This window comes from Salmo salar, chromosome ssa04 (genome assembly GCF_905237065.1).
Source record: "Salmo salar chromosome ssa04, Ssal_v3.1, whole genome shotgun sequence".
Classification (NCBI taxonomy): domain Eukaryota; kingdom Metazoa; phylum Chordata; class Actinopteri; order Salmoniformes; family Salmonidae; genus Salmo; species Salmo salar.
Window position 1 is genome coordinate 72,385,719 of NC_059445.1, and position 24,242 is coordinate 72,409,960.

Consider the following 24,242-nt stretch of genomic DNA (forward strand, 5'->3'; position numbering starts at 1 on the left):
AAGACAGACAGACTAGAGAGAGATGCACTGCCCAGCTAGGTTAGCAAGACAGACAGACTAGAGAGCGATGCACTGCCCAGCTAGGTTAGCTAGACAGACAGACTAGAGAGAGATGCACTGCCCAGCTAGGTTAGCAAGACAGACAGACCAAGAGATGCACTGCCCAGCTAGGTTAGCAAGACAGACAGACTAGAGAGAGATGCACTGCCCAGCTAGGTTAGCAAGACAGACAGACTAGAGAGAGATGCACTGCCCAGCTAGGTTAGCTAGACAGACAGACTAGAGAGAGATGCACTGCCCAGCTAGGTTAGCAAGACAGACAGACTAGAGAGAGATGCACTGCCCAGCTAGGTTAGCAAGACAGACAGACTAGAGAGAGATGCACTGCCCAGCTAGGTTAGCTAGACAGACAGACTAGAGAGAGATGCACTGCCCAGCTAGGTTAGCTAGACAGACAGACTAGAGAGAGATGCACTGCAAGCTAGCACATCTACTTAATGTTAGTTATTTGCTGACATCAAACTTGGAGAGGAGAGAACACAAGTTTACCTGATTTCTGTTCCCGCAATTCACTCTCATGGTGTTTTTTTTCTCTCTCTTTTCATGACCAGAAGGATAGTTCTGCTTCATCCTCTTATCCAAGTTGTAAACATTGACACCTGCTTTGACATGAGAGGGAGGCCGGGCCCTTGCATAATTTGCGGGGCCTTAAGCAAGTTGCGTAGTGAGCGTATAGGGCCTCCCGGCTCTGGGTTTCATTTTATTTTTGGCAGTGAAATGAGGCTACTCAGGCGAGGGGGAAAAAACTAGCCCCGTTGGAAAATAGAAATGGACTGTTTGAAAATGTGAAGGAAAAAAAAAATATTAAAATGTTTTTATTTGGCGTACCCCAGTTTGGGAATACCTGCCTTCACTATTCTATGGACTTTGTTATCCTAACCTTCTTTAACTTCTTGACTTTGCCTGACTCGTTGCGAACGGTGTGAAGACCATTTCTTCCTAACAAAGACCGATTAGATTAATTTGCCAGAATTGTACATAATTATGACATTGAAGGTTGTGCAACGTAACAGCAATATTTAGACTTAGGGATGCCACCCGTTAGATAAAATACGGAACGGTTCCGTATTTCACTGAAAGAAAAAAAAACGTTTTGTTTTCGAAAATGATTGTTTCCGGATTTGACCATATTAATGACCTAAGGCTCATATTTCTGTGTGTTTATTATATTATAATTAAGTCTATTATTTGATATTTGATCGAGCAGTCTGACTGAGTGGTGGTAGGCAGCAGCAGGCTTGTAAGCATTCATTCAAACAGCACTTTCCTGCATTTGCCAGCAGCCCTTCGCAATGCTTGAAGCACAGCGCTGTTTATGACTTCAAGCCTATGAACTCCTGAGATTAGGCTGGCAATACTACAGTGCCTATAAGAACATCCAATAGTCAAAGGTATATGAAATACAAATGGTATAGAGAGAAATAATAATTCCTATAATAACTACAATCTAAAACTTCTTAACTGGGAATATTGAAGACTCATGTTAAAAGGAACCACCAGCTTTCATATGTTCTGAGCAAGGAACTTAAACGTTAGCTTTTTTACATGGCACATATTGCACTTTTACTTTCTTCTCCAACGCTCCAAATTGAACATGTTTCATTATTTATTTGAGACTAAATAGATTTTTATTTATGCATTATATTAAGTTAAAATAAAGTGTTCATTCAGTATTGTTGTAATTGTCATTATTACAAATATATATATTGGCTTTTTGTGGTCCTCCAATAATCGGTATTAGCGTTGAAAAATCATAATCGGGCGACCTCTAGAACAGACCCGAGGACAACTACACACATTTCCGTATAGACCTGGTCGGATCCAGATCCAGTCCGATCCGAGTGAGAGAAGCAGCAGACAAGTCCATTTTTAAGCTACTTTATTAACCGGAGCCGATAAAGCGTGAGGGAGAGGAGGTATAGGGAGTCGATGCTCTAACAGGGGCCGTGCTGTGTGTGTAGGCTACTGTAAGTGTGAGTGAGTGACACGGTGCAGGGCGGAAGGAGGGAGGGAGGGAGAGACGGCCACCAACCATTCCAACTTGTGCTATAGTTGATAGCTGCCGTAGATGGGTTATTTATCATCCAATATGATTATGTAGTACCAGTCTTGACTGCATCAAACTAGGAGAAGCTAGTTATGCTAGCTAGCTAGCTAGGCTAATTGACGTTGCATGAGCTTTCTCATCCTACAGTTACAAACAACTCCATTCAGAATAGAAAGTAGCAGCCTACCTGTTGGCTCTTGGTCGTTGTAGCCTATCCTTCTACTTTAACTTTTAATTCCATCTTCCATTGATTTAGATATCTCCCAACTTTTGCCACACAATGCCTGTAGCCTATTGCTGCTTTGATGACTTCAGATTGGCCAACAACAAGCTACATGCACCACTCTCGTGAAAAGCAAGAGCAGCAGCATAAATCATAATGTCTCTCTCTCTACTGCAGCAGTCGCATTCAGATCTGTACGGGTCCTTCTGGAAAAGTCAGTTTAAATGACCAACCCCGAGACCCGTGAAAATCATATGAGATTCGACATAGACCCGTGACATTATTTAAAATTTTGGATCCGGACCCGCTCTGGCCCCGGATTGGGTCTTGGGTATTCGATTACAGGTGGATCTGTGAAGACCTTTATTTGGAGTACACACTCTCATATCTTCAGCCTCTCCAGCCTGAGTTATGACAAGCAGGACACAATGAACATAATCAACATATATATATATATCACACACACACACACACACAGTTGAAGTCGGAAGTTAACATACAGTCTTGGCCTTTTTGAATGACACAAATATTAATTTTCACAAAGTCTGCTGCCTCAGTTTGTATGATGGCAATTTGCATATACTCCAGAATGTTATGAGATGAATTGCAATTAATTGCAAAGTCCCTTTTTGCCATGCAAATTAACTGAATCCCCCCCAAAAACATGTCCACTGCATTTCAGCCCTGCCACAAAAGGACCAACTGACATCATGTCAGTGATTCTCTCTTTAACACAGATGTGAGTGTTGACAAGGCTGGAGATCACTCTGTCATGCTGATTGAGTTCGAATAACAGACTGGAAGCTTCAAAAGGAGGGTGGTGCTTGGAATCATTGTTCCTCTGTCAATCATGGTTACCTGCAAGGAAACACGTGCCATCATCATTGCTTTACACAAAAAGGGCTTCACAGGCAAGGATATTGCTGCCAGTAAGATTGCACCTAAATCAACCATTTATCGGATCATCAAGAACTTCAAGGAGAGCGGTTCAATTGTTGTGAAGAAGGCTTCAGGGTGCCCAAGAAAGTCCAGCAAGTGCCAGGACCGTCTCCTAAAGTTGATTCAGCTGCGGGATTGGGGCACCACCAGTACAGAGCTTGCTCAGGAATGGCAGCAGGCAGGTGTGAGTGCATCTGCACGCACAGTGAGGCAAAGACTTTTGGAGGATGGCCTGGTGTCAAGAAGGGCAGCAATGAAGCCACTTTTCTCCAGGAAAAACATCAGGGACAGACTGATATTCTGCAAAAGGTAGAGGGATTGGGCTGCGGAGGACTGGGGTAAAGTCATTTTCTCTGAAATCCCCTTTCCGATTGTTTGGGGCATCTGGAAAAAAGCTTGTCCGGAGAAGACAATGTGAGCGCTACCATCAGTCCTGTGTCATGCCAACAGTAAAGCATCCTGAGACCATTCATGTGTGGGGTTGCTTCTCAGCCAAGGGAATGGGCTCACTCACAATTTTGCCTAAGAACACAGCCATGAATAAAGAATGGTACCAACACATCCTCTGAGAGCAACTTCTCCCAACCATCCAGGAACCGTTTGGTGACGAAGAATGCCTTTTCCAGCATGATGGAGCACCTTGCCATAAGGCAAAAATGATTACGAAGTGGCTCGGGGAACAAAACATCGACATTTTGGGTCCATGGCCAGGAAACTCCTCAGACCTTAATCCCATTGAGATCTTGTGGTCAATCCTCAAGAGGCGGGTGGACAAACAAAACCCCTCAAATTCTGACAAACTCCAAGCATTGATTATGCAGGAATGGGCTGCCATCAGTCAGGATGTGGCCCAGAATTTAATTTACAGCATGCCAGGGCGGATTGCAGAGGTCTTGAAAAAGAAGGGTCAACACTGCAAATATTGACTCTTTGCATCAACTTCATATAATTGTCAATAAAAGCCTTTGACACTTATGAAATGCTTGTAATTATACTTCAGTATTCTATAGTAACATCTGACAAAGATATCTAAAGAAGCAGCAAACTTTTTGTGTCATTCTCAAAACTTTTGGCCACAACTGTACACCTTAGCCAAATACATTGAAACTTTTTTTCACAATTCCTGACATTTAATCCTAGTAAAAATTCCCTGGCTTAGGTCAGTTAGGATCACCACTTTATTTTAAGAATGTGAAATGTCAGAATAATAGTGATTTATTTCAGCTTTTATTTCTTTCATCACATTCCCAGTGGGTCAGAAGTTTACATACACTCAATTAGTATTTGGTTCCATTGCCTTTAAATTGTTTAACTTGGGTCAAACATTTCAGATAGCCTTCCACAAGCTTCCCACAATAAGTTGGGTGAATTTTGGCCCATTCCTCCTGACAGAGTTGGTGTAACTGAGTCAGGTGGTGTAACTGAGTATGATGACACACCAAATGCTTTTAATTAATCATTTTTGTCTTCTAATTACTTGTAAAGGGAAAGTAATCCAAAAGAAATGGAAAGTAATCGGATTACGTTACTGAGTTTGTATTGTCCAAGAGTGACTTTACTGACCTACCCAACCCTGCTTGTGTTTTAAGGTGTGAAAGGTTTTTTCTGTGTATTTTTGTTGCCCTAGCACTAACCCATATCTCATCTTTCTCTCTTTTTTTGTCTCCTTCTCCACCTTGATGTTCGACTCTTGTTTGTGAGCACAGAAAAGCCAGAGCTGGTACAATGTAAGTCTCTACCTCTTCTCCTACCTCTCCTTGGTGAGCTGTATGTAACTGTGGGTGATGTGTTGCACGTTCCGATGGCACAGTGGGTTGGAGCAAGGTCAAATCAAATCAAATTTATTTATATAGCCCTTCGTACATCAGCTGATATCTCAAAGTGCTGTACAGAAACCCAGCCAAAAACCCCAAACAGCAAGCAATGCATGTGAAAGAAGCACGGTGGCTAGGAAAAACTCCCTAGGAAAAACTTCCTAGAAAGGCCAAAAACCTAGGAAGAAACCTAGAGAGGAACCAGGCTATGAGGGGTGGCCAGTCCTCTTCTGGCTGTGCAGGGTGGATATTATAACAGAACATGGTCAAGATGTTAAAATGTTCATAAATGACCAGCATGGTCAAATAATAATAATCATAGTAGTTGTCGAGGGTGCAACAAGCACGTCCGGTGAACAGGTCAGGGTTCCATAGCCGCAGGCAGAACAGTTGAAACTGGAGCAGCAGCACGGCCAGGTGGACTGGGGACAGCAAGGAGTCATCATACCAGGTAGTCCTGAGGCATGGTCCTAGGGCTCAGGTCCTCCGAGAGAAAGACAGAAAGAGAGAATTAGAGAGAGCATATTTAAATTCACACAGGACACCGGATAAGACGAGAAATACTCCAGATGTAACAGACTGACCCTAGACCCCCGACACATAAACTACTGCAGCATAAATACTGGAGGCTGAGACAGGAGGGATCAGAAGACACTGTGGCCCCATCCGATGATACCCCTGGACAGGGCCAAACAGGCAGGATATAACCCCACCCACTTTGCCAAAGCACAGCCCCCACACCACTAGAGGGATGTCTCCAACCACCAAGGTGCTTGCAGTTGTGGGTTTGATTCTCACATGGGCCACATACAGTATAAGGGAGGGTTTGTTTGGAGTTGCTTGGGAGAAAAGCAACTGTTAAAAATACCATTATAACCATGGTATATATTTCAGTGATATGGGTAGGACCGGTGTTCATGTTATCAGACTGTGTTGCACTTTGTCATTTGGCTGTTGCAAGGTTTTGGTCTACCAGAGTTTATACATGTTGGGGTATCATGCTATACCTAAGCAGCATTTGAAGACCTATATTGGCTGAGCATGAGAACAGTTCAAGTTTTTAACAACGTTGATTTGCAACCGAACAACAACCCTAAACCGACATGAAGCAGAAGGGGTGAAGTACATTTTCCCATTTTAAAATCTGATTTCTGATTTCATGGTGAATGATTTTAGGAAGTGCTGTATGGACACCACTTTGCTTCCTCTCCATATATCATTTTAAAAGAGAGCACATGGAGAAACCGATAGAGCCAACAGTTGCTATGCAGATTTGAAAAGTCCTGCCTGTAAAGTACTTCCCCTACAAATGGTCTAAAAAAATTGTTTTTTTAAATAAAAAATTTGATTTGAAATTTGTCTATCAACACATTCCTGGTAATGATGGCATTCGTATGAAATTATGAATTAACTTTTTATCCAAAGAAATGAATGAAAATCAGAGGCTAATTTAAAATGGCATCAAATTAATCATGAAATTGTCCTCGGTTGTGATTCTCATTGCTCCATGGTGAACAGTGAATACACATTTAACAATGCAGTTGCCTAGTGTGATTTTCTTTTCCCATGGGAAATGGAGAGATCTTAGAGACAAATGGCATTCAGTATGAGGAAGTTGTTCAGCCATGTCGTGTGTGGGTGGGTGTGCATTTGGGTGGGTGTGTGTTTGCATATATGCTTGTGTGTGTGCTGTCTGTATTTGTACAAGTGTGTGTGTGTGTACGTTTGTGTATTCACTTTTGTGTTTGTATGCACTTGTGTGTGTGCTTGTGTGTATGTGCGCGTATGTGGGGCTTTTGTTGTATTTGGTTGCCTCTTGACTGTAACCAGGGCCTGTGTTCCCTGACTGTAACCAGGGCCTGTGTTCCCTGACTGTAACCAGGGCCTGTGTTCCCTGACTGTAACCAGGGCCTGTGTTCCCTGACTGTAACCAGGGCCTGTGTTCCCTGACTGTAACTAAGCAGTAGCTGACAATAGGCTGATCTCCCACCTCCCTCTGATTTAACCAAGCGGACAAAAGGCCGATCTCTGATTTAACCAAGCGGACAAAAGGCCGATCTCTGATTTAACCAAGCTGACAAAAGGCCGATCTCTGATTTAACCAAGCTGATAAAAGGCCGATCTCTGATTTAACCAAGCTGACAAAAGGCCGATCTCTGATAAACCAAGCTGACAAAAGGCCGATCTCTGATTTAACCAAGCTGACAAAAGGCCGATCTCTGATTTAACCAAGCGGACAAAAGGCCGATCTCTGATTTAACCAAGCGGATAAAAGGCCGATCTCTGATTTAACCAAGCTGACAAAAGGCCGATCTCTGATTTAACCAAGCTGACAAAAGGCCGATCTCTGATAAACCAAGCTGACAAAAGGCCGATCTCTGATTTAACCAAGCTGATAAAAGGCCGATCTCTGATTTAACCAAGCTGATAAAAGGCCGATCTCTGATTTAACCAAGCTGACAAAAGGCCGATCTCTGATTAACCAAGCGGACAAAAGGCCGATCTCTGATTTAACCAAGCGGACAAAAGGCCGATCTCTGATTTAACCAAGCTGACTTTTGATCTGTGGACCAGGTTTGCGTCCCAAATGGCACCCTATTCCCTTTTTTGCTGTTTCTAGTTAAAGTCAAAAGGCTGCAGTATATTACTAACTAGATACAGATGAGGTGTTTCTGAACCTAACAGTTTGGCCTGTAAAACAAAACCAACATATGACTGAGCAGCTGAGAAGCCGTTTTAGGTCTAGTTTCTTTATTAGAATCCCTGTTAGCTGTTCCAGAAGATGTTCAGCTGCTCTTCCTGGGTCCACAACGTCTTGTGTTTACTGTTTACAGGCTATTGTGGATAGCCTACATTATGACCATGAGGTCATAAAAAAAACAGACCTCTCCCGACAGCCAGAGAAAGGAAAGGAAAGATACAGGGTAAAAGAAAAATGGTTAAACTAGGAAGGTGCAGTTGCACTGCATGACAATCCTAATACTTCCAGTCAATAGATGGGCAGCCATAGTCGACTGTAGCCTGTCTATCATAGCGTTGTTCACACACCTTAGAACCTGTTGTCCAGGGGCACTGTGGGAAAACCAAATGTTTCTATGCTCTGCAATGGATCTTGACTTCAACCAATCTATCATTGGCAGGCTTAAGACCAGGAAAAGGTTAGAGGATTTGAGTCACACTGGTATAAAGGCTGTAATCCAACACAGAGTCATGTTCAGTAGTGAGAAAACATTTTAAAATATAATGAAATGTGGAGGTACTACTTAAACTTGTCCAATAAGACGCACTCATTTTTGTTTTCTGTTGCAAATGTTTTGCTACAGTGTGTCTTAATGAACTCATCCCTGGTTCCTTTGGGTAATGTCAGAGAGAGACTGCAAAGTCTCAGACAGATGTTTGTGTAGGGGGAGAGCCAGGGTGGGGAGAGCCAGGGTGGGATGCAGGAGTTGGGTTGGGAGGGCAGTGTAGCTGTGTTAATCACCCGTCTGGTATGAGAGTAAGGGCCTCTCACGCCCATAACCCAAATCAGCCCCGTGAGAGGGTCTTTGGAGTTCATTCACCCCATGACCTGAGATAGAGGTAGAAAAACAGTGAGATCTGGCTTGGGCCTTGTCCTTGGCCATGCTACAATGTTTACACCATATGACACACACACACACACACACACACACACACACACACACACACACAAAAGGGTTTTTCGGTATGCTGCTCTCTCTCTGCATACAAAACCTCTGAATTAATGTTTGCCTCCCATACTTTTCCTGGAAGAGAAATGTATTTATTTATTAGCATTTTTGCAGGATGAAAGCTCTTGACACACGATTGGGTTTTCAAATGTAAAATGTTTTACTTAGTAACAGTAATAATATGGCAACTACTGTCTAATAATAACAATGAAATAATAATAAAAAACAATTTTTTACATAAATTAACAGCATTAAAATGTTTTGTCCAGTTACTAATTTGTATTTTATTAGTGATCCCCATTAGTTCCTGCCAAGGCATATACTCTTCCTGGGGTCCAAACACACCAAAGCACCCACATTACATATAAAACAACAGATAAAACAGTGAACTATGTGTTCTGAATGAACTAAAGATAAAACAGTACATCATGTAACATCCCTACACCACCACATATCCACAACACAAAATATTTAATACCACCATACAACAATGCCACAATGTGTCTGTACCATTTTGTGTGTATCTTCAGTCCCCACTGTTCCATAAGGTGTATTTTTACTTACTTTTTATATCTGATTCTACTGCTTGCATCAGTTACCTGATGTGGAATAGAGTTCCATGTAGTCATAGCTCTATGTAGTATTGTGTGCCTCCCATAGTCTGTTCTGGACTTGGGGACTGTGAAGAGACATGTCTCTGGTGGCATGTCTTGAGGGGTATGCATGAGTGTCCGCGCTGTGTGCCAGTAGTTTAAACAGACAGCTCTGTACATTCAGCTTGTCAACACCTCTTACAAAAACAAGTAATGATGAAGTCCATCTCTCTTCCACTTTGAGCCATGAGAGATTGACCTGCATGCCATTAATGTTAGCTCTCTGTGTACTTTTAAGGGCCAGCCGTGCTGCCCTGTTCTGAGCAAACTGCAATGTTCCCAAGTCCCTCTTTGTGGCTCCTGACCACACCACTGAACAGTAGTCAAGGTGTGACAAAACTAGGGCCTGTAGGACCTGCCTTGTTGATAGTGTTGTTAAGAAGGCAGAGACTTCTCCCCATCTTAGCTACTGTTGTATCAATATGTTTTGACCATGACCGTTTACGATCCAGGGTTACTCCAAGCAGTTTAGTCACCTCAATTTCCACATTATTCATTACGAGACGTAGTTGAGGTTTAGTGAATGATTTGCCCAAATACAATGCTTTTAGTTTTGGAAATATTTAGGACTAGCTTATTCCTTGCTACCCATTCCGAAACTAACTGCAGCTCTTTGTTAAGTGTTAGTCAATTCAGTCGCTGTAGTAGCTGACCTGTATAGTGTTATGTCATCCGCATACATACACACTGGCCTTACTCAAAGGCATGTCGTTAGTAAAGATTTGAAATAGGTCTCCAACTAATAAACTACTGCTACAACTACTAATACAATTAAGTACCTATAATATATACATACATAATTACAAATATCTTCATTAGTTCTTAACATTTGAGAAAGGGCTTTCTTAAATTCACTGGGATTTTAATGCCCTGATTTCTATAGGTTAATGATTCCAGTCAGTTGGGTCTTTGTATCTGAAACATCTTACTCCAACCTCTTGATGTACCCTTGGAATTTCTAATTGCTGCTGTTGAAAGGACTAGTGTGAGTCTTGTAAAGGACTAGTGTGAGTCTTGTAAAGGACTAGTGTGAGTCTTGTAAAGGACTAGTGTGAGTCTTGTAAAGGACTAGTGTGAGTCTTGTAAAGTTAGGTGTTCCTTAATATGTACAGTTGATACATTTCAAAATAAATTGGTACCAATGCAGTTGTCTTCTGTTTGGGAGGGACAGCCCATTTAGTGATTCAGACAGTGTGCAATGATGTCTTATAACGGCATCCAAGAATGAATCTGAAAAGATTGTTATAAATGACAAAGTAAGGTCTTGGTTGTGTTTTAATAGATGACGTCACCATAGTCTAGGATAGGAAGCAGTAGTTGGGTTACTAAACTACTAAATTCACAGCGGGTATCATAAGAAAAGCCTTTGTGGTTCAAGTCAGAACTTCAGGATGGACACACACGTGGATACATGGCATGTGCGTACAGTGTAGCCTTAGGGTCTTCACAGAGAGGTCAACTCTGTTCATGGAGGAAGCAAAGAAAGGGCTTTTTCAGGCTGAGAGGGAGAGAGAGAGGAGAGAGGGTTTTTGGAGGTGCTTTATAGCCTTAACTTACAAGCAGGTACAGCAGGCACACTTCTGCTGCACTCAAGTGCACGCTAGGCCCTCCCATTTCCCCTCCCTCTCTCTCTGCCACTCTCTCCTTCCTTTTTCTCTCTCAACGCTCCTCCAACACCACTTTCCTCAAGAATAGGGGAGGGAGGGAGAGATTTCAACAGTGGGACTAGAGTCCTTGTAGGAGCAGACGGCTCTGTTGTGGTTTGCCTGGTCAGTACTGTGCAGTGGTCCTTTTTGGTCAGTCACAGGGGTTCCACTCTGTCCTGGGACGCACTGTTGACCACTTTTATTGATGAGCAATCTTCTCTTCACTGGACAAGCTAAAGCATCCCGGACTGGTCAAGCGGATTGTTCTGTTTTCTGCTCTCACTGAGGACAAAGACTGTGTGTGTGTCCATTTTAGAGAGAGAGAGCAGTTGGACTTTGAGACTGCTTGAGCTGGGCTTATATGGTTTATGTTAGTGCAGGAAGAGAGCCTTTTTTTTCTCCATGTGGATTATGTGTGTTGAGATATATATATATATATATTATATATATATTGCTTTGAGAAATCATTTGAGGAGACCATGCCATTTTGCAGCACCTTTGGAGGTATCACTATCTGAAATGACTATGGGGATGACTGCAGTGCCTTAACTATAGGCTTCATCGATCCTTGATGTATACGTGGGATTGTTTTATAAGAGGATTGTTTTAAACCAAGCTTTTCCGTCGATTACAGACTGCAAAGCGTCTTTTCTGGAGTCTTTATCTGACTGGAGTCTTTTTCTGTGTCCCAGGTCTTAACCCTGTTTAAACCTGGTTCTGACTTGGTCTTAGCCCGTTCTGAAGCCGGACCAACCAGTTCACTTGGCCCAACTGGCCTATTAAGACTTACAAGGGGGATCAACTCTTTTTCAAAAACAGGAGGGAGGGAGGGAGGGGACATTTCCATTCCAGAAGAAGGGGGCTCCTGCTGTCCTGAGTGTAAATCAATATTTCCTGCCGCCCTCCACCCAGTTTCTCAGTTTACTTTGGGGACACACTAACTGTACTCTATGGCTTTATGACAGTAATCATTGACTCAGGCTGTCATCTGGAGTTCTCGCTATCTCCGAGCCTGGACTTTTAGCTGGATGAAGGAAACGTTCACATTCCTTCATTCTTTAGTAATGTTAAATATGCTCATATTAATTCTGTATTGTTAAGTTCTAGTGAGCTCTTAAGCTCTGCTAGCTACCTGTAGTGGTGAGAGATATTATTCCAGGTATCTCTGTCTCCCCAGCCTCTTTGGGAGGGTTCAGAGAAGTTCTCTGTTCTACCCAGGAGAGAGGAGCGAGAGACGGGGAGGGAAGGCGAGAGACGGGGAGGGAAGGCGAGAGACGGGGAGGGGAGGAGAGAGACGGGGAGGGGAGGGAGAGAGACGGGGAGGGGAGGGAGAGAGACGGGGAGGGGAGGGAGAGAGACGGGAAGGGGAGGGAGAGACGGGAGAGAGAGACGGAGGGAGAGACGGGGGGGGAGGGAGAGAGACGGGAGAGGGAGGGAGAGAGACGGGGAGGGAGGGAGGGGAGAGACGGGGAGGGAAGGAGTAGAGACGGGGAGGGAGGGAGAGAGACGGGGAGGGGAGGGAGAGACGGGGAGGGAGGGAGAGAGACGGGGGAGGGAGGAGAGAGAGGGGGAGGGAGGGAGAGAGACGGGGGGGAGGGAGGAGGGGAGGGAGGGAGAGAGACGGGGAGGGAGGGGGAGAGACGGGGAAGGAAGGGAGTAGAGACGGGGAGGGAGGGAGGGGGAGGGAAGGAGAGAGACGGGGGGGAGAGAGACGGGGAGGGAGGGAGAGAGACGGGGGAGGGAGGGAGAGAGACGGGGAGGGAGGGAGAGAGACGGGGAGGGAAGGGAGAGAGACGGGGAGGGAAGGGAGAGAGACGGGGAGGGGAGGGAGAGAGACGGGGAGGGAGGGAGAGAGACGGGGAGGGAAGGGAAGGGAGAGAGACGGGGAGGGAAGGGAGAGAGACGGGGAGGGAAGGAGAAAGACGGGGAGGGAGGAGCTGATGACAAATGACCAGTCCCCTGAGGGCTGAGGTTACTGTAGGTCAGCTGCAGCCTAGGCGCTGTGTGTAAGAGGAGCCAGGGCTAAACAACGCTTGGCTCTTAGACGGAGAGGAATTCCATTCCTTCATCGACAAAGGGGGAATACCAGACCAGCACCAGACCACTCGCCGGGCTGAAAGACCCTGCTCACACCTTCCACCTGAGGAAAGAAAGAAAGAAAAAGAGCCATGGACATTGCAGTCAGCATGGACACTGAGACAGACCAGGTGTCTCTGTCTGAAGATGCCCAGGCCCACTGGGAGACCTGGGACTGGGATTCAGAGAGGGTCCCAGCCGTAAGTCACCCTCTCTGGAGCTGGGGTGGAGACAGGTGTGGGGGGATGAGTGGGTGAGGGTTACAGTTTGAAAATCCCAAGTTGAAAATCAGTTTCTAAAGTAGTATGTGATGTTTTTGTGCTGTGCTGCAAAGTGACTTGCGGTGAACTTGTGGTCGCGGTCATTGTCTTGCACGTTTTTTGGGGTTGATACAGGACTATGGGTGAGGGTAGGCTGGACAGCGAGTGGAGTGGATCTAGAAGATTCGCTTAGGCGCACTGATTTGGGGCGGCAGGTAGCCTAGTAGTTAGAGCATTGGGCCAGTAGCCGAAAGGTTGCTAGATCGAATCCCTGAACTGACAAGGTAAAAATCTGTCGTTCTGCCCCTGAGCAGAACTGTTCCTAGGCCGTCATTGTAAATAAGAATTTGTTCTTATCTGACTTGCCTAGTTTAAATAAAAGTTAAATAAATAAAAATATAGGGTAGACAGTGTTGGAAAAAGTACCCAATTGTCATACTTGAGTTAAAGTAAAGATGCCTTCATAACAAATTACTGAATTAAAAGTGAAAGTCACCTAGCATAAAACTACTTAAGTAAAAGTATTTGGTTTTAAATATACTTAAGTATCAAAAGTAAAAGTCATTTCAAATTCCGTATATTAAACAAACCAGACGGCATGATTTTCTTGTTTTTAAAATGTATAGATAGCCATGGTCACACTCAAATAATTTACAAACCAAGCATGTGGGTTTAGTGAGTGCTTGTGTGTGTTTAGTGAGTGCCAGATCAGAGGCAGTAGGGATGACCAGGCATGTTCTCTTGATAAGTCCGTGAATTGGACCATTTTTCTGTCCTGTAACAAGTAATTTTGGGTGTCAGGGAAAATGAAAGGAGTAAAATGTACATAATTTTATGTAGGAATGTAGTGGAGTAAAAGTAAAAGCTGTCCAAAATATAAATAGTTAAGTACAGATACCCCAAAAAACGACTTAAGTAGTACTTTCAAGTATTTTTACTTAAGTACTTTACACCTGCCTATAGGGATGTACTGGAGAGATCATCTATCTGTAAAGGCCTCTGACCAGTGCCAGTCTCCATTTTAAAGTAGTGGTACCCTCTATCCAACTCTATGGGTTGGCCTTATGACCAACACATTAACACTGCAACTCTAGCTTTGTTCTAGGCCATAGGCTCTTAAATCACCATTGCTGTGCACTGGGCTGGTTAGAATAACCCAAGGCAATGTTAGTGTCCAGTCTACCACCATCACCACCACACAGAGCTAATTGGCTGCATTCCCTCCCTTTTCAGGATAAAGAATGCAGTGTTTGTGTGGAGAGACAGGCGGACTGGCTGTGGTCTGCAGCACTGCCGATAAGAGAACTCTCTCTTTCTCTGGCCCTGTAGAAGGAAATGTGTTTATTCTCAATGTGAGGGAGAGAAAGACAGGAGGAACTCCAGCTGAAGTATTATTAGCATCACCGTGGATCATTTAGCATATTTTAAAGTGTTCCCGTTTGTGATAGGAGCTTCTATGTTATTTCAGACTCTGACAATCTGTAGAGAAAGAAAAGAGAGACATAGAGTTTGATTCAATTTCTGCAGTAGCCATGGTCAGATAACGTCACTGAATGGGGGTGGCGGCAAGCCTGGTGGTTAAGAGCGTTGGGCCAGTAACTGAAAGGTCGCTGGGTCGAATCCCCAAGCCGACTAGGTGGAAAATCTGTCGGTGCCCTTGAGCAAGGCACTTCTCCCTAATTGCTCCTGTAAGTCGCTCTGGATAAGAGCATCTACTAAATGACTAAAATGTAAATGTAACTGTGGAATAAAATATATATTCATGTCTACTAACATTTTCATAAAAAAACTGGACAGAGTCATGTTATACAGATAAGGAAATTAGTTCCCTGTCTGTTTATTGCTGTCAGTGGGGGCATTACACTTGTTTGCGTATATAAAATATTTTATATTTGTATTTATGTTAATGAGTAGACTACTTTTGTGTAAATGAGTTCTCTCGCTCTCTCAAAGTGTTTGTTTTCCCTCCCCGCTACAGGTATTGAGTCCCACGTATAAGCAACGCAATGAGGACTTCAGAAAACTCTTCAAGCAGCTACCCGACTCAGAACGCCTCATCGTGGGTGAGTAAGATGGAAGGATCAATGAAAACTATATTCATATTTATTCTTGAACACCTTGGTGGTTTTCAGCAGGGCACACTGTACAGTAGCAAAACGTATTACAACGGAATAAGAAAGACTGTTTTCCAAAATTCAGATAGTGACTCCCTGTTTCAATTGTTTTCTCCCCGCTTAACATGACCTAGCTTTTTCTTTGTGTCCTCAACAGTACAGATCTTTTAAATTATTTAAAATCTTCATCTCCCTTGACTTCTTTTGATGTCTGCAAAGTATGACAAACTGAGTTAGGAGTGATTTAATGTGCAATGTCACTCCCATCACAAGTATATTCAGAGATGTGAAACATTTAGAACATTGCAAATGGAAATGTAACCAGTAGAGCTAACTCAAGTTCTCAAACAACAACAACCATACATAAACAAAAGACAATAAACACAAATTTCAACAAACATCAATGACATCACCTGCTCAGACCCATATGTTCCCACCGCAACTCTACACATCACGTATGTCTCACAACCACACTCCCCCTCAACCTTCATCCCCTGGAACTTTCCAGTGCTTGTAGTTCTATTTTTCTCAGTAGCCCACACCTTTTCAATATTTAAATAATAATACATTTGATTCGTTCACTGTCGTGGTGATGGCAGATCATTTTGATTTCTAGTTTTTAAGTAGACATTTTCTCAGAATTGACAAAAGTATGGTCCGTCCTGTTTTGGGCATCTCACCGCACCCTCATATGTGACCCGTTTCAGGAAAGTAGGCGTATGTCGCTGGTCACTACTTCACAGGAAAGCCGTTTCAACTTAAACTTTTTTACGTCACCAACGCTGTGAATAACATGAAAACAGCCTAATCGGCTCTGCTAGGACGAGTAAAATGGTCAGTTTGGCTGGGGGCTAAAGCTTAAGAGGGTGTGAACGATGCTGAATGGGTATAGACAAAGAAAAGCTCTCCAGTAGGTACAAATATTCAAAGGCCATTTTCTGAAAAGTGAGGTTACATGTTTATTAACTTTCAAAGCAGAATTACTTTCCCATTGTTCCTCAAATGCAGTGTATGATATACCATTTTGTATCTCTGTGTCTCTGGATAAAAGCAATGTAAAAAAATTAAAAAAGAATCACATTTTGCTACGTAAAACCGAGTCAAGGCAGTTGGTCGCATATGCCATGTCTTGAAATATGCAGAGAGATTGATTTTAAAAGTAAACTTACATTGTTAAACTTCTGACAGCCAACTTTCTAACTCCGCCCATAACTTTTGGACTTTATAGCACTCCCAGAAGGCATAAATTATTGAGTCTTTATTAGTTTTATACTTAAGACATGACTGCCTTTGTGCTGTAGAATTTCTGAATTTTGTCTCTTGTATAATAAATACGTTAGTTTATATTGGATTAAGCGTACAGTCGTGGCCAAAAGATTTGAGAATGACACAAATATTAAATTTTCACAAAGGTTGCTGCTTCAGTGTCTTTAGATATTTTTGTCAGATATTACTATGGAATACTGAAGTATAATTACAAGCATTTCGTAAGTGTCAAAGGCTTTTATTGACAATTACATGAAGTTGATGCAAAGAGTCAATATTTGCAGTGTTGACCACCCTTCTTTTTCAAGACCTCTGCAATCCACCCTGGCATGCTGTCAATTAACTTCTGGGCCACATCCTGACTGATGGCAGCCCATTCTTGCATAATCAATGCTTGGAGTTTGTCAGAATTTGTGGGGTTTTGTTTGAATACGCCTCTTGAGGATTGTCCACATGTTCTCAATGGGATTAAGGTCTGGGGAGTTTCCTGGCCATGGACCCAAAATATTGACGTTTTGTTCCCCGAGCCACTTAGTTATCACTTTTGCCTTATGGCAAGGTGCTCCATCATGCTGGAAAAGGCATTGTTCGTCACCAAACGGTTCCTGGATAGTTGGGAGAAGTTGCTCTCGGAGGATGTGTTGGTACCATTCTTTATTCATGGCTGTGTTCTTAGGCAAAATTGTGAGTGAGCCCACTCCCTTGGCTGAGAAGCAACCCCACACATGAATGGTCTCAGGATGCTTTGCTGTTGGCATGGCACAGGACTGATGGTAGCGCTCACCTTGTCTTCTCCGGACAAGCTTTTTTCCAGATGCCCCAAACAATCAGAAAGGGGATCCATCAGAGAAAATGACTTTACCCCAGTCCTCAGCAGTCCAATCCCTCTACCTTTTGCAGAATATCAGTCTGTCCCTGATGTTTTTCCTGGAGAAAAGTGGCTTCATTGCTGCCCTTCTTGACACCAGGCCATCCTCCAAAAGTCTTTGCCTCACTGTGCGTGCAGATGCACTCACACCTGCCTGCTGCTATTCCTGAGCAAGCTCTGTACTGGTGGTGCCCCGATCCCGCAGCTGAACCAACTTTAGGAGACGGTCCTGGCACTTGTTTCCTTGCAGGTAACCATGTTTGACAGAGGAAGAACAATGATTCCAAGCACCACCCTTCTTTTGAAGTTTCCAGTCTGTTATTCGAACTCAATCAGCATGACAGAGTGATCTCCAGCCTTGTCCTCGTCAACACTCACACCTGTGTTAACGAGAGAATCACTGACATGTCAGCTGGTCCTTTTGTGGCATGGCTGAAATGCAGTGGAAATGTTTTTTGGGGATTCAGTTCATTTGCATGGCAAAGAGGGACTTTGCAATTCATCTGATCACTCTTCATAACATTCTGGAGTATATGCAAATTGCCATCATACAAATTGAGGCAGCAGACTTTGTGAAAATTAATATTTGTGTCATTCTCAAAACTTTTTGCCACGACTGTACATTAACTGTAATTTTGTTTATGTTCCAACACTCCCTCCATCTTATGCAAATGTCAGTTATTTAAAAATGTTGTTGTATATCCTACCTATTATTTGAGCGAGTATCTTTTCCTGACTCAAATTGGATTCCCTCAACATTGCTCTGATGAACAAAAGCTTTCAGATCAAAATTTCGTAAAATACAACTTTTAAGTTGTATATATTTGAAAATGTCTACATTGGTCAGTCCAAAGTAGATTTTTAAATTCTGTTATGAAAATAATTGTATTTTAGAATCCGTTTCATTTTCTTCCATGTTGTTATAGTGGTCTTAACTATGAAGTTGTCAATATTCTTAGCTCCATCCTTTGAAAACAAACAAGTGAAATGATTCTGGGGATGAGCATGCACATCTTCAACATTGAAAAATCGGGGTATGGTTGTAGAGAATCGAAGGACCATGAATATAATAACAAACCTTAGGTGCGGGCTTAAGACTGGTAGCAACCACTGTAGAATATCCAGTCAGAACAAGGATGAGGCGGATGTCCAGGTTAAGGGGGGTTTAATGGAAGATGTCCACATTCTCACATCACACTTCTGACCACTCATGTTTCAGATAACTGAGAATCATGTCCCTTGATAACTGACATTAACTATGGCTCTGAAAGGAAAGAGGAGAAAGATAACTTGGGCTATAGCACTGCTATAATATGAATTAAATGGCTGTATACGCTAGCACAGGTAAGTATATAACAGCCAGGGTTATACACTACAGCAGGCATAAGGCCTAGTAACATGGCAATAGACTAAACAACCTATTGGACTTGTACACATGAAACTCAGGCAAATGTACTCAAATAAACAGTACAGTAATCTTGAAATGTATACATAATATAAATACAATGACCATGAGTGAGATGTATATCTATATAATAGAAAATAGCCTAGCACCATAAATGAGAAATGCTAATAAACGGCTAATCGCTAACAGTCATGCTAAAATTCTCATGCATTCCAATGCAACAATGCTAACAGTAGTGCGAATGCTAGCGCGAGCTAGCTAACAAGCTAAACACACGGTAAATATACACAATTGACCACAAAACTTAGCTCCACATAATAGGATACAGATCTCAAGGCACTTACATTTAGATGCATGCACAATTAAACATCAGACATACAGGGATCAGTCCACAGTAGCAAAAGTTCAGCAGGATGGGGAAAGCACGTTTCTGACCACACAGCGTGCTGCGGTCATAGAATAACTGAAACAGAAGTCCCAGGAATCAAGGCCACTGATAAGCTGAATGCGATGCGATAAGTATTTGGTGTGACCTTGACCAATAAGACACTAACAAAAGTGGGGCTCCTCTGAATGGAAGACAAAGCTGCCCGACTAGAACTAACCAGAAGGGATGGCTAGAATCAGCTGACGGAAGTTGTCCATTTTAACATTGTTCCTCTTTAGAGTATTTAACAATATATACCTTGGGTGGCGAGTTGATACAATTCCAAATTTGGAAGGTTAAAAACACCATCAGATTTTGGGAAATGTTCCTATTTATTCTGAGTTTTATTTGCCCAAATGAAGTCTGTTATTGGTATTACCGAAAATAAATATAAAACATTTGGGAGCCATGCCATTCTAAAGCGGTTTATTCTACCTGTAAGATTTATGGGGAGATTATTCCATTTAATTATATCTGCTTTCAAGTTGTTGAGTAATGGGTTAAAGTTATCTTTATGTATTTGTTGTTTGTCACTTATTAAGCATCTTAAGTATGTAATATCTTTGTGGACCACTTAAAGTATTGCTGGAGATCATGAGTTATTCGTTTTCTTTTTCCTATTGCCAATATTCCAGTTTTTTCCAGGTTCATTTTATATCCTGAGATTTTTAGATTATTCCGGAAATATTTTTACATTGAGTTTTCAATATTAGTCCGGTGTAGCAGAAGATTGTCTGCAAATAAGTTTAGTTTATATACATGTTTACAAATACTGATATCTGTTGCATTTGGGTCCTGTCTAATTCTTTTTATTTTAAATGTTTTATTTCACCTTTATTTAACCATGTAGGCTAGTTGAGAACAAGTTCTCATTTGCAACTGAGACCTGGCCAAGATGAAGCAAAGCAGTTTGACACATACAACAACACAGAGTTACACATGGAATAAATAAACATACAATCAATAATACAGTAGAAAAATCTATATATACCATGTGCAAATGAGGTAGGATAAGAGGGGTACGGCAATAAATAGGCCATGGTGGCAAAGTAATTACAATATAGCAATTAAACACTGGAATTGTAGGATGTGCAGAAGATGAATGTGCAAGTTGAGATACTGGGGTGCAAAGGAGCAAGATAAATAAATAAATACAGTATGGGGATGAGGTAGTTTGGATAGGCTATTTACAGATGAGCTATGTACAGGTGCAGTGATCTACAAGTGGTTCAATTGCCAGTGGAAACAGGAGGGGGGAGAGAGGCCTCCCTGTCTCGTACCCCTTTCTAAAGCAATTTTATCAGATAATGTATTATTTGTGTATATTTCTGCTTTAGGATATTTAGATATTTTTATGACATTTCTTATTTCATCTGGAAAGTTGAATGTTTCCAAAGTTTTGATTAAAAAAGGCCACTCGATTGTCAAAAGCCTTTTCGGCATCAACAGCCATTTTTGGAAAATGTACATCTTGTTTTTTAGCGCGTTGTATTATACTAAAACATGTTCTTGTATTTGTTTGCATGTGTGTATTTTGAAAAAACCCTGTTTAGTATGTATCAAGTCTGGTAATAATTTTGCCATTCTGTTGATTTATGAATTTTGTTATTTTATTGTCTCAAGTTTAATAAATTATCACTCTGTAATCTGCTGGGGACTCTCCTGAAATAACTGTTGATACATGGAACTCAGAAGCACTGCATTGAGTGGCATGTGTGCTTGTCATTTGCGTAAATAGGGGTGCTACTTTGTCCCAGAATACCAAATAAAATTCTATGTGAAAGCGGTCCATCCCTGGTGCTTTCTCCGAGCGAATGTTTTAACGGTGTCTATTATTTATTCTTTGGGTGAGTTCCATTTGCTGATCTCTGCTTTAGGGTTATTGAGTCTAAGAAGGCTGTAGAATCAGTCCAACTGAAATATAATTCTTATTTTATATAGATTTTCATAGAAGCTTTTATAATTGTTATTAGAAGCATTGTTGTTTAATTAAAGCAATTGTATACTTAACTTAAAAAATTATTACTTGTTTGGCGTGTATTCATTTTGTGTGGGCTGTGTGGTGTTTACCGGTTTCTTTTGCCATTTTTATTTATTTATTTTATTTCACCTTTATTTAACCATGTAGGCTAGTTGAGAACAAGTTCTCATTTGCAACTGCGACCTGGCAAAGTTACAGCATAGCAATTCGACACATACAACAACACAGAGTTACACATGGAATAAACAAAACATACAGTAGAAAAAAGAAAACAAAAAGTCTATATACAGTGAGTGCAAATGAGGTAAGATAAGGGAGTTTAGGCCATGGTGTCAAAGTAATTACAATATAGCAATTAAACACTGGAATGGTAGATGTGCAGAAGATGAATGTGCAAGTAGAGATACTGGGGTGCAAAGGAGCAAGATAGATAGATGGATAAATAAATAAATAAATACAGTATGGGGATGAGGTAGATAGATGGGCTGTTTACAGATGGGCTATGCACAGGTGCAGTGATCTGTGAGCTGCTCTGACAGCTGGTGCTTAAAGCTAGTGAGGGAGATATGAGTCTCCAGCTTCAGTGGTTTTTGCAGTTCGTTCCAGTCATTGGCAGCAGAGAACTGGAAGGAAAGGCGACCAAAGGAGGAATTGACTTTGGGGGTGACCAGTGAGATATACCTGCTGGAGCGCGTGCTACGAGTGGGTGCTGCTATGGTGACCAGTGAGCTGAGATAAGGCGGGGCTTTACCTAGCAGAGACTTGTAGATAACCTGTAGCCAGTGGGTTTGGCGACGAGTATGAAGCGAGGGCCAACCAACGTGAGTGTACAGGTCGCAGTGGTGGGTAGTGTATGGGGCTTTGGTGACAAAACAGATGGCACTGTGATAGACTGCATCCAATTTGTTGAGTAGAGTGTAGGAGGCTATTTTATAGATGACATCGCCGAAGTCTGGGATTAGTAGGATGGTCAGTTTTATGAGGGTATGTTTGGCAGCATGAGTGAAGGATGCTTTGTTGCGATATAGGAAGCCGATTCTAGATTTAATTTTGGATTGGAGATGCTTAATGTGAGTCTGGAAGGAGAGTTTACAGTCTAACCAGACACCTAGGTATTTGTAGTTGTCCACGTATTCTAAGTCAGAGCCGTCCAGATTAGTGATGCTGGACGGGCGGACAGGTGCGAGCAGTGATCGATTGAATAGCATGCATTTCATTTTACTTGCATTTAAGAGCAGTTGGAGGCCACGGAAGGAGAGTTGTATGGCATTGAAGCTCGTCTGGAGGTTAGTTAACATAGTGTCCAAAGAGGGGCCAGAAGTATACAGAATGGTGTCGTCTGCGTAGAGGTGGATCAGAGAATCACCAGCAGCAAGAGCGACATCATTGATGTATACATCAAAGAGAGTCGGCCCAAGAATTGAACCCTGTGGCACCCCCATAGAGACTGCCAGAGGTCCGGACAACAGGCCCTCCGATTTGACACACTAAACTCTATCAGAGAAGTAGTTGGTAAACCAGGCGAGGCAATCATTTGAGAAACCAATTAAATAGTATGCTTTAACTTGTAGTTGTAGGCTCTCTTCAAAAGTAAATGGGTTCTTTATTTTGTAAATATTTTTTGGGGTCTTTTTCTAAGATAATGATTTATTTGTATTTCATTTTAATTTCTAACTCTGATTTAACTTTTGCCAAGTATGAGATTATCATTCCCCTAATGTATGCCTTAAAAGCATCCCAAATTGGCCTCTCGAGCGGCGCAGTGGTCTTTATTTTTTCGTTTACATATTTAATACATTTCTTGTCTTGAAGATGCTCTATGTTCATTCTCCATATTCTGTCACTAAGTGTATTTTCTATTGGTGTAATTAAGCATGATTCATGAGAATGATCCGATATCACTATATCATGGATTTTAGAACCAGTATATTGTTGTGCTTTAAAAAAAAAATTTTTTTAAAGGTGTAGTCTTTTGTAGTTGGGAATACAAATCTCCAGATGTCCTGTAAAAATATTTGTAGAGTCCCTATTCGATTGACGGGTTGGTTGTTTAGCAACAAAACCGACGCCTGTACAACTATGGGACAAAACAGACAGGGTTGGCTTAGATTGTTGACAACATGTTAACAATATTTTCTCTCCATTGTTTGTTGATAACAAATCAGTTTGCACAATGAGCACTTGTTGTCTCTAGAATACATAATTGTTTGGCTAACTAGTGAATTTGAGGCATATTAGCATTGACATCAAATCAGTCAAAACACCTCAAAACAAAACACAGTATGAAGAACAAGATGAATCTAGCTGAAACAAGTTACTTACGATTCCCCACATGGCAGTTTCTTGTCATTGTTTGTAGCTATCTGGCCATCCAGAATCACATCGTTTTTGTAACGTCAGCTAACCCATCTATACGACAGACAATCATACCTGTTCCACACAACACATTTCTGAATGTTCTATAACTTTTCACACAACCTGAACAGGCCCCAGGTTTCGATTCATACGCTCAGCTGGCTTTTCTGCCATGGGACTTGTTTTGAAGCTCAAATGCACATAAACTCAGCAAAAAAAGAAATGTCCCTTTTTTAGGATCCTGTCTTTCAAAGATAATTCGTAAAAATCCAAATAACTTCACAGATCTTCATTGTAAAAAGTTTAAACACTGTTTCCCATGCTTGTTCAATGAACCATAAACAATTAAGGAACATGCACCTGTGGAACGGTCATTAAGACACTAACAGCTTACAGATGGTAGGCAATTAAGGTCACAG

General features: G+C 42.0%; 1 protein-coding gene across 7 annotated transcripts in view; it reads left to right on the forward strand.

Annotated features, from left to right (window-relative positions):
- Positions 1-24,242, forward strand: part of gramd1ba (GRAM domain containing 1Ba) — a 178,451-nt gene that overhangs the window by 136,121 nt on the left and 18,088 nt on the right. For 5 of the 7 annotated variants that reach the window (XM_045717302.1, XM_045717299.1, XM_045717300.1 and 2 more), the window contains 2 exons: positions 4,976-4,996; positions 15,386-15,470. In XM_045717302.1, the coding sequence (XP_045573258.1) occupies positions 4,976-4,996; positions 15,386-15,470 (106 nt within the window). Of the gene's footprint in view, positions 1-4,975; positions 4,997-12,950; positions 13,348-15,385; positions 15,471-24,242 lie in introns of those variants that run through there. The other 2 variants (XM_014197899.2, XM_045717301.1) reach the window with 2 other exon arrangements.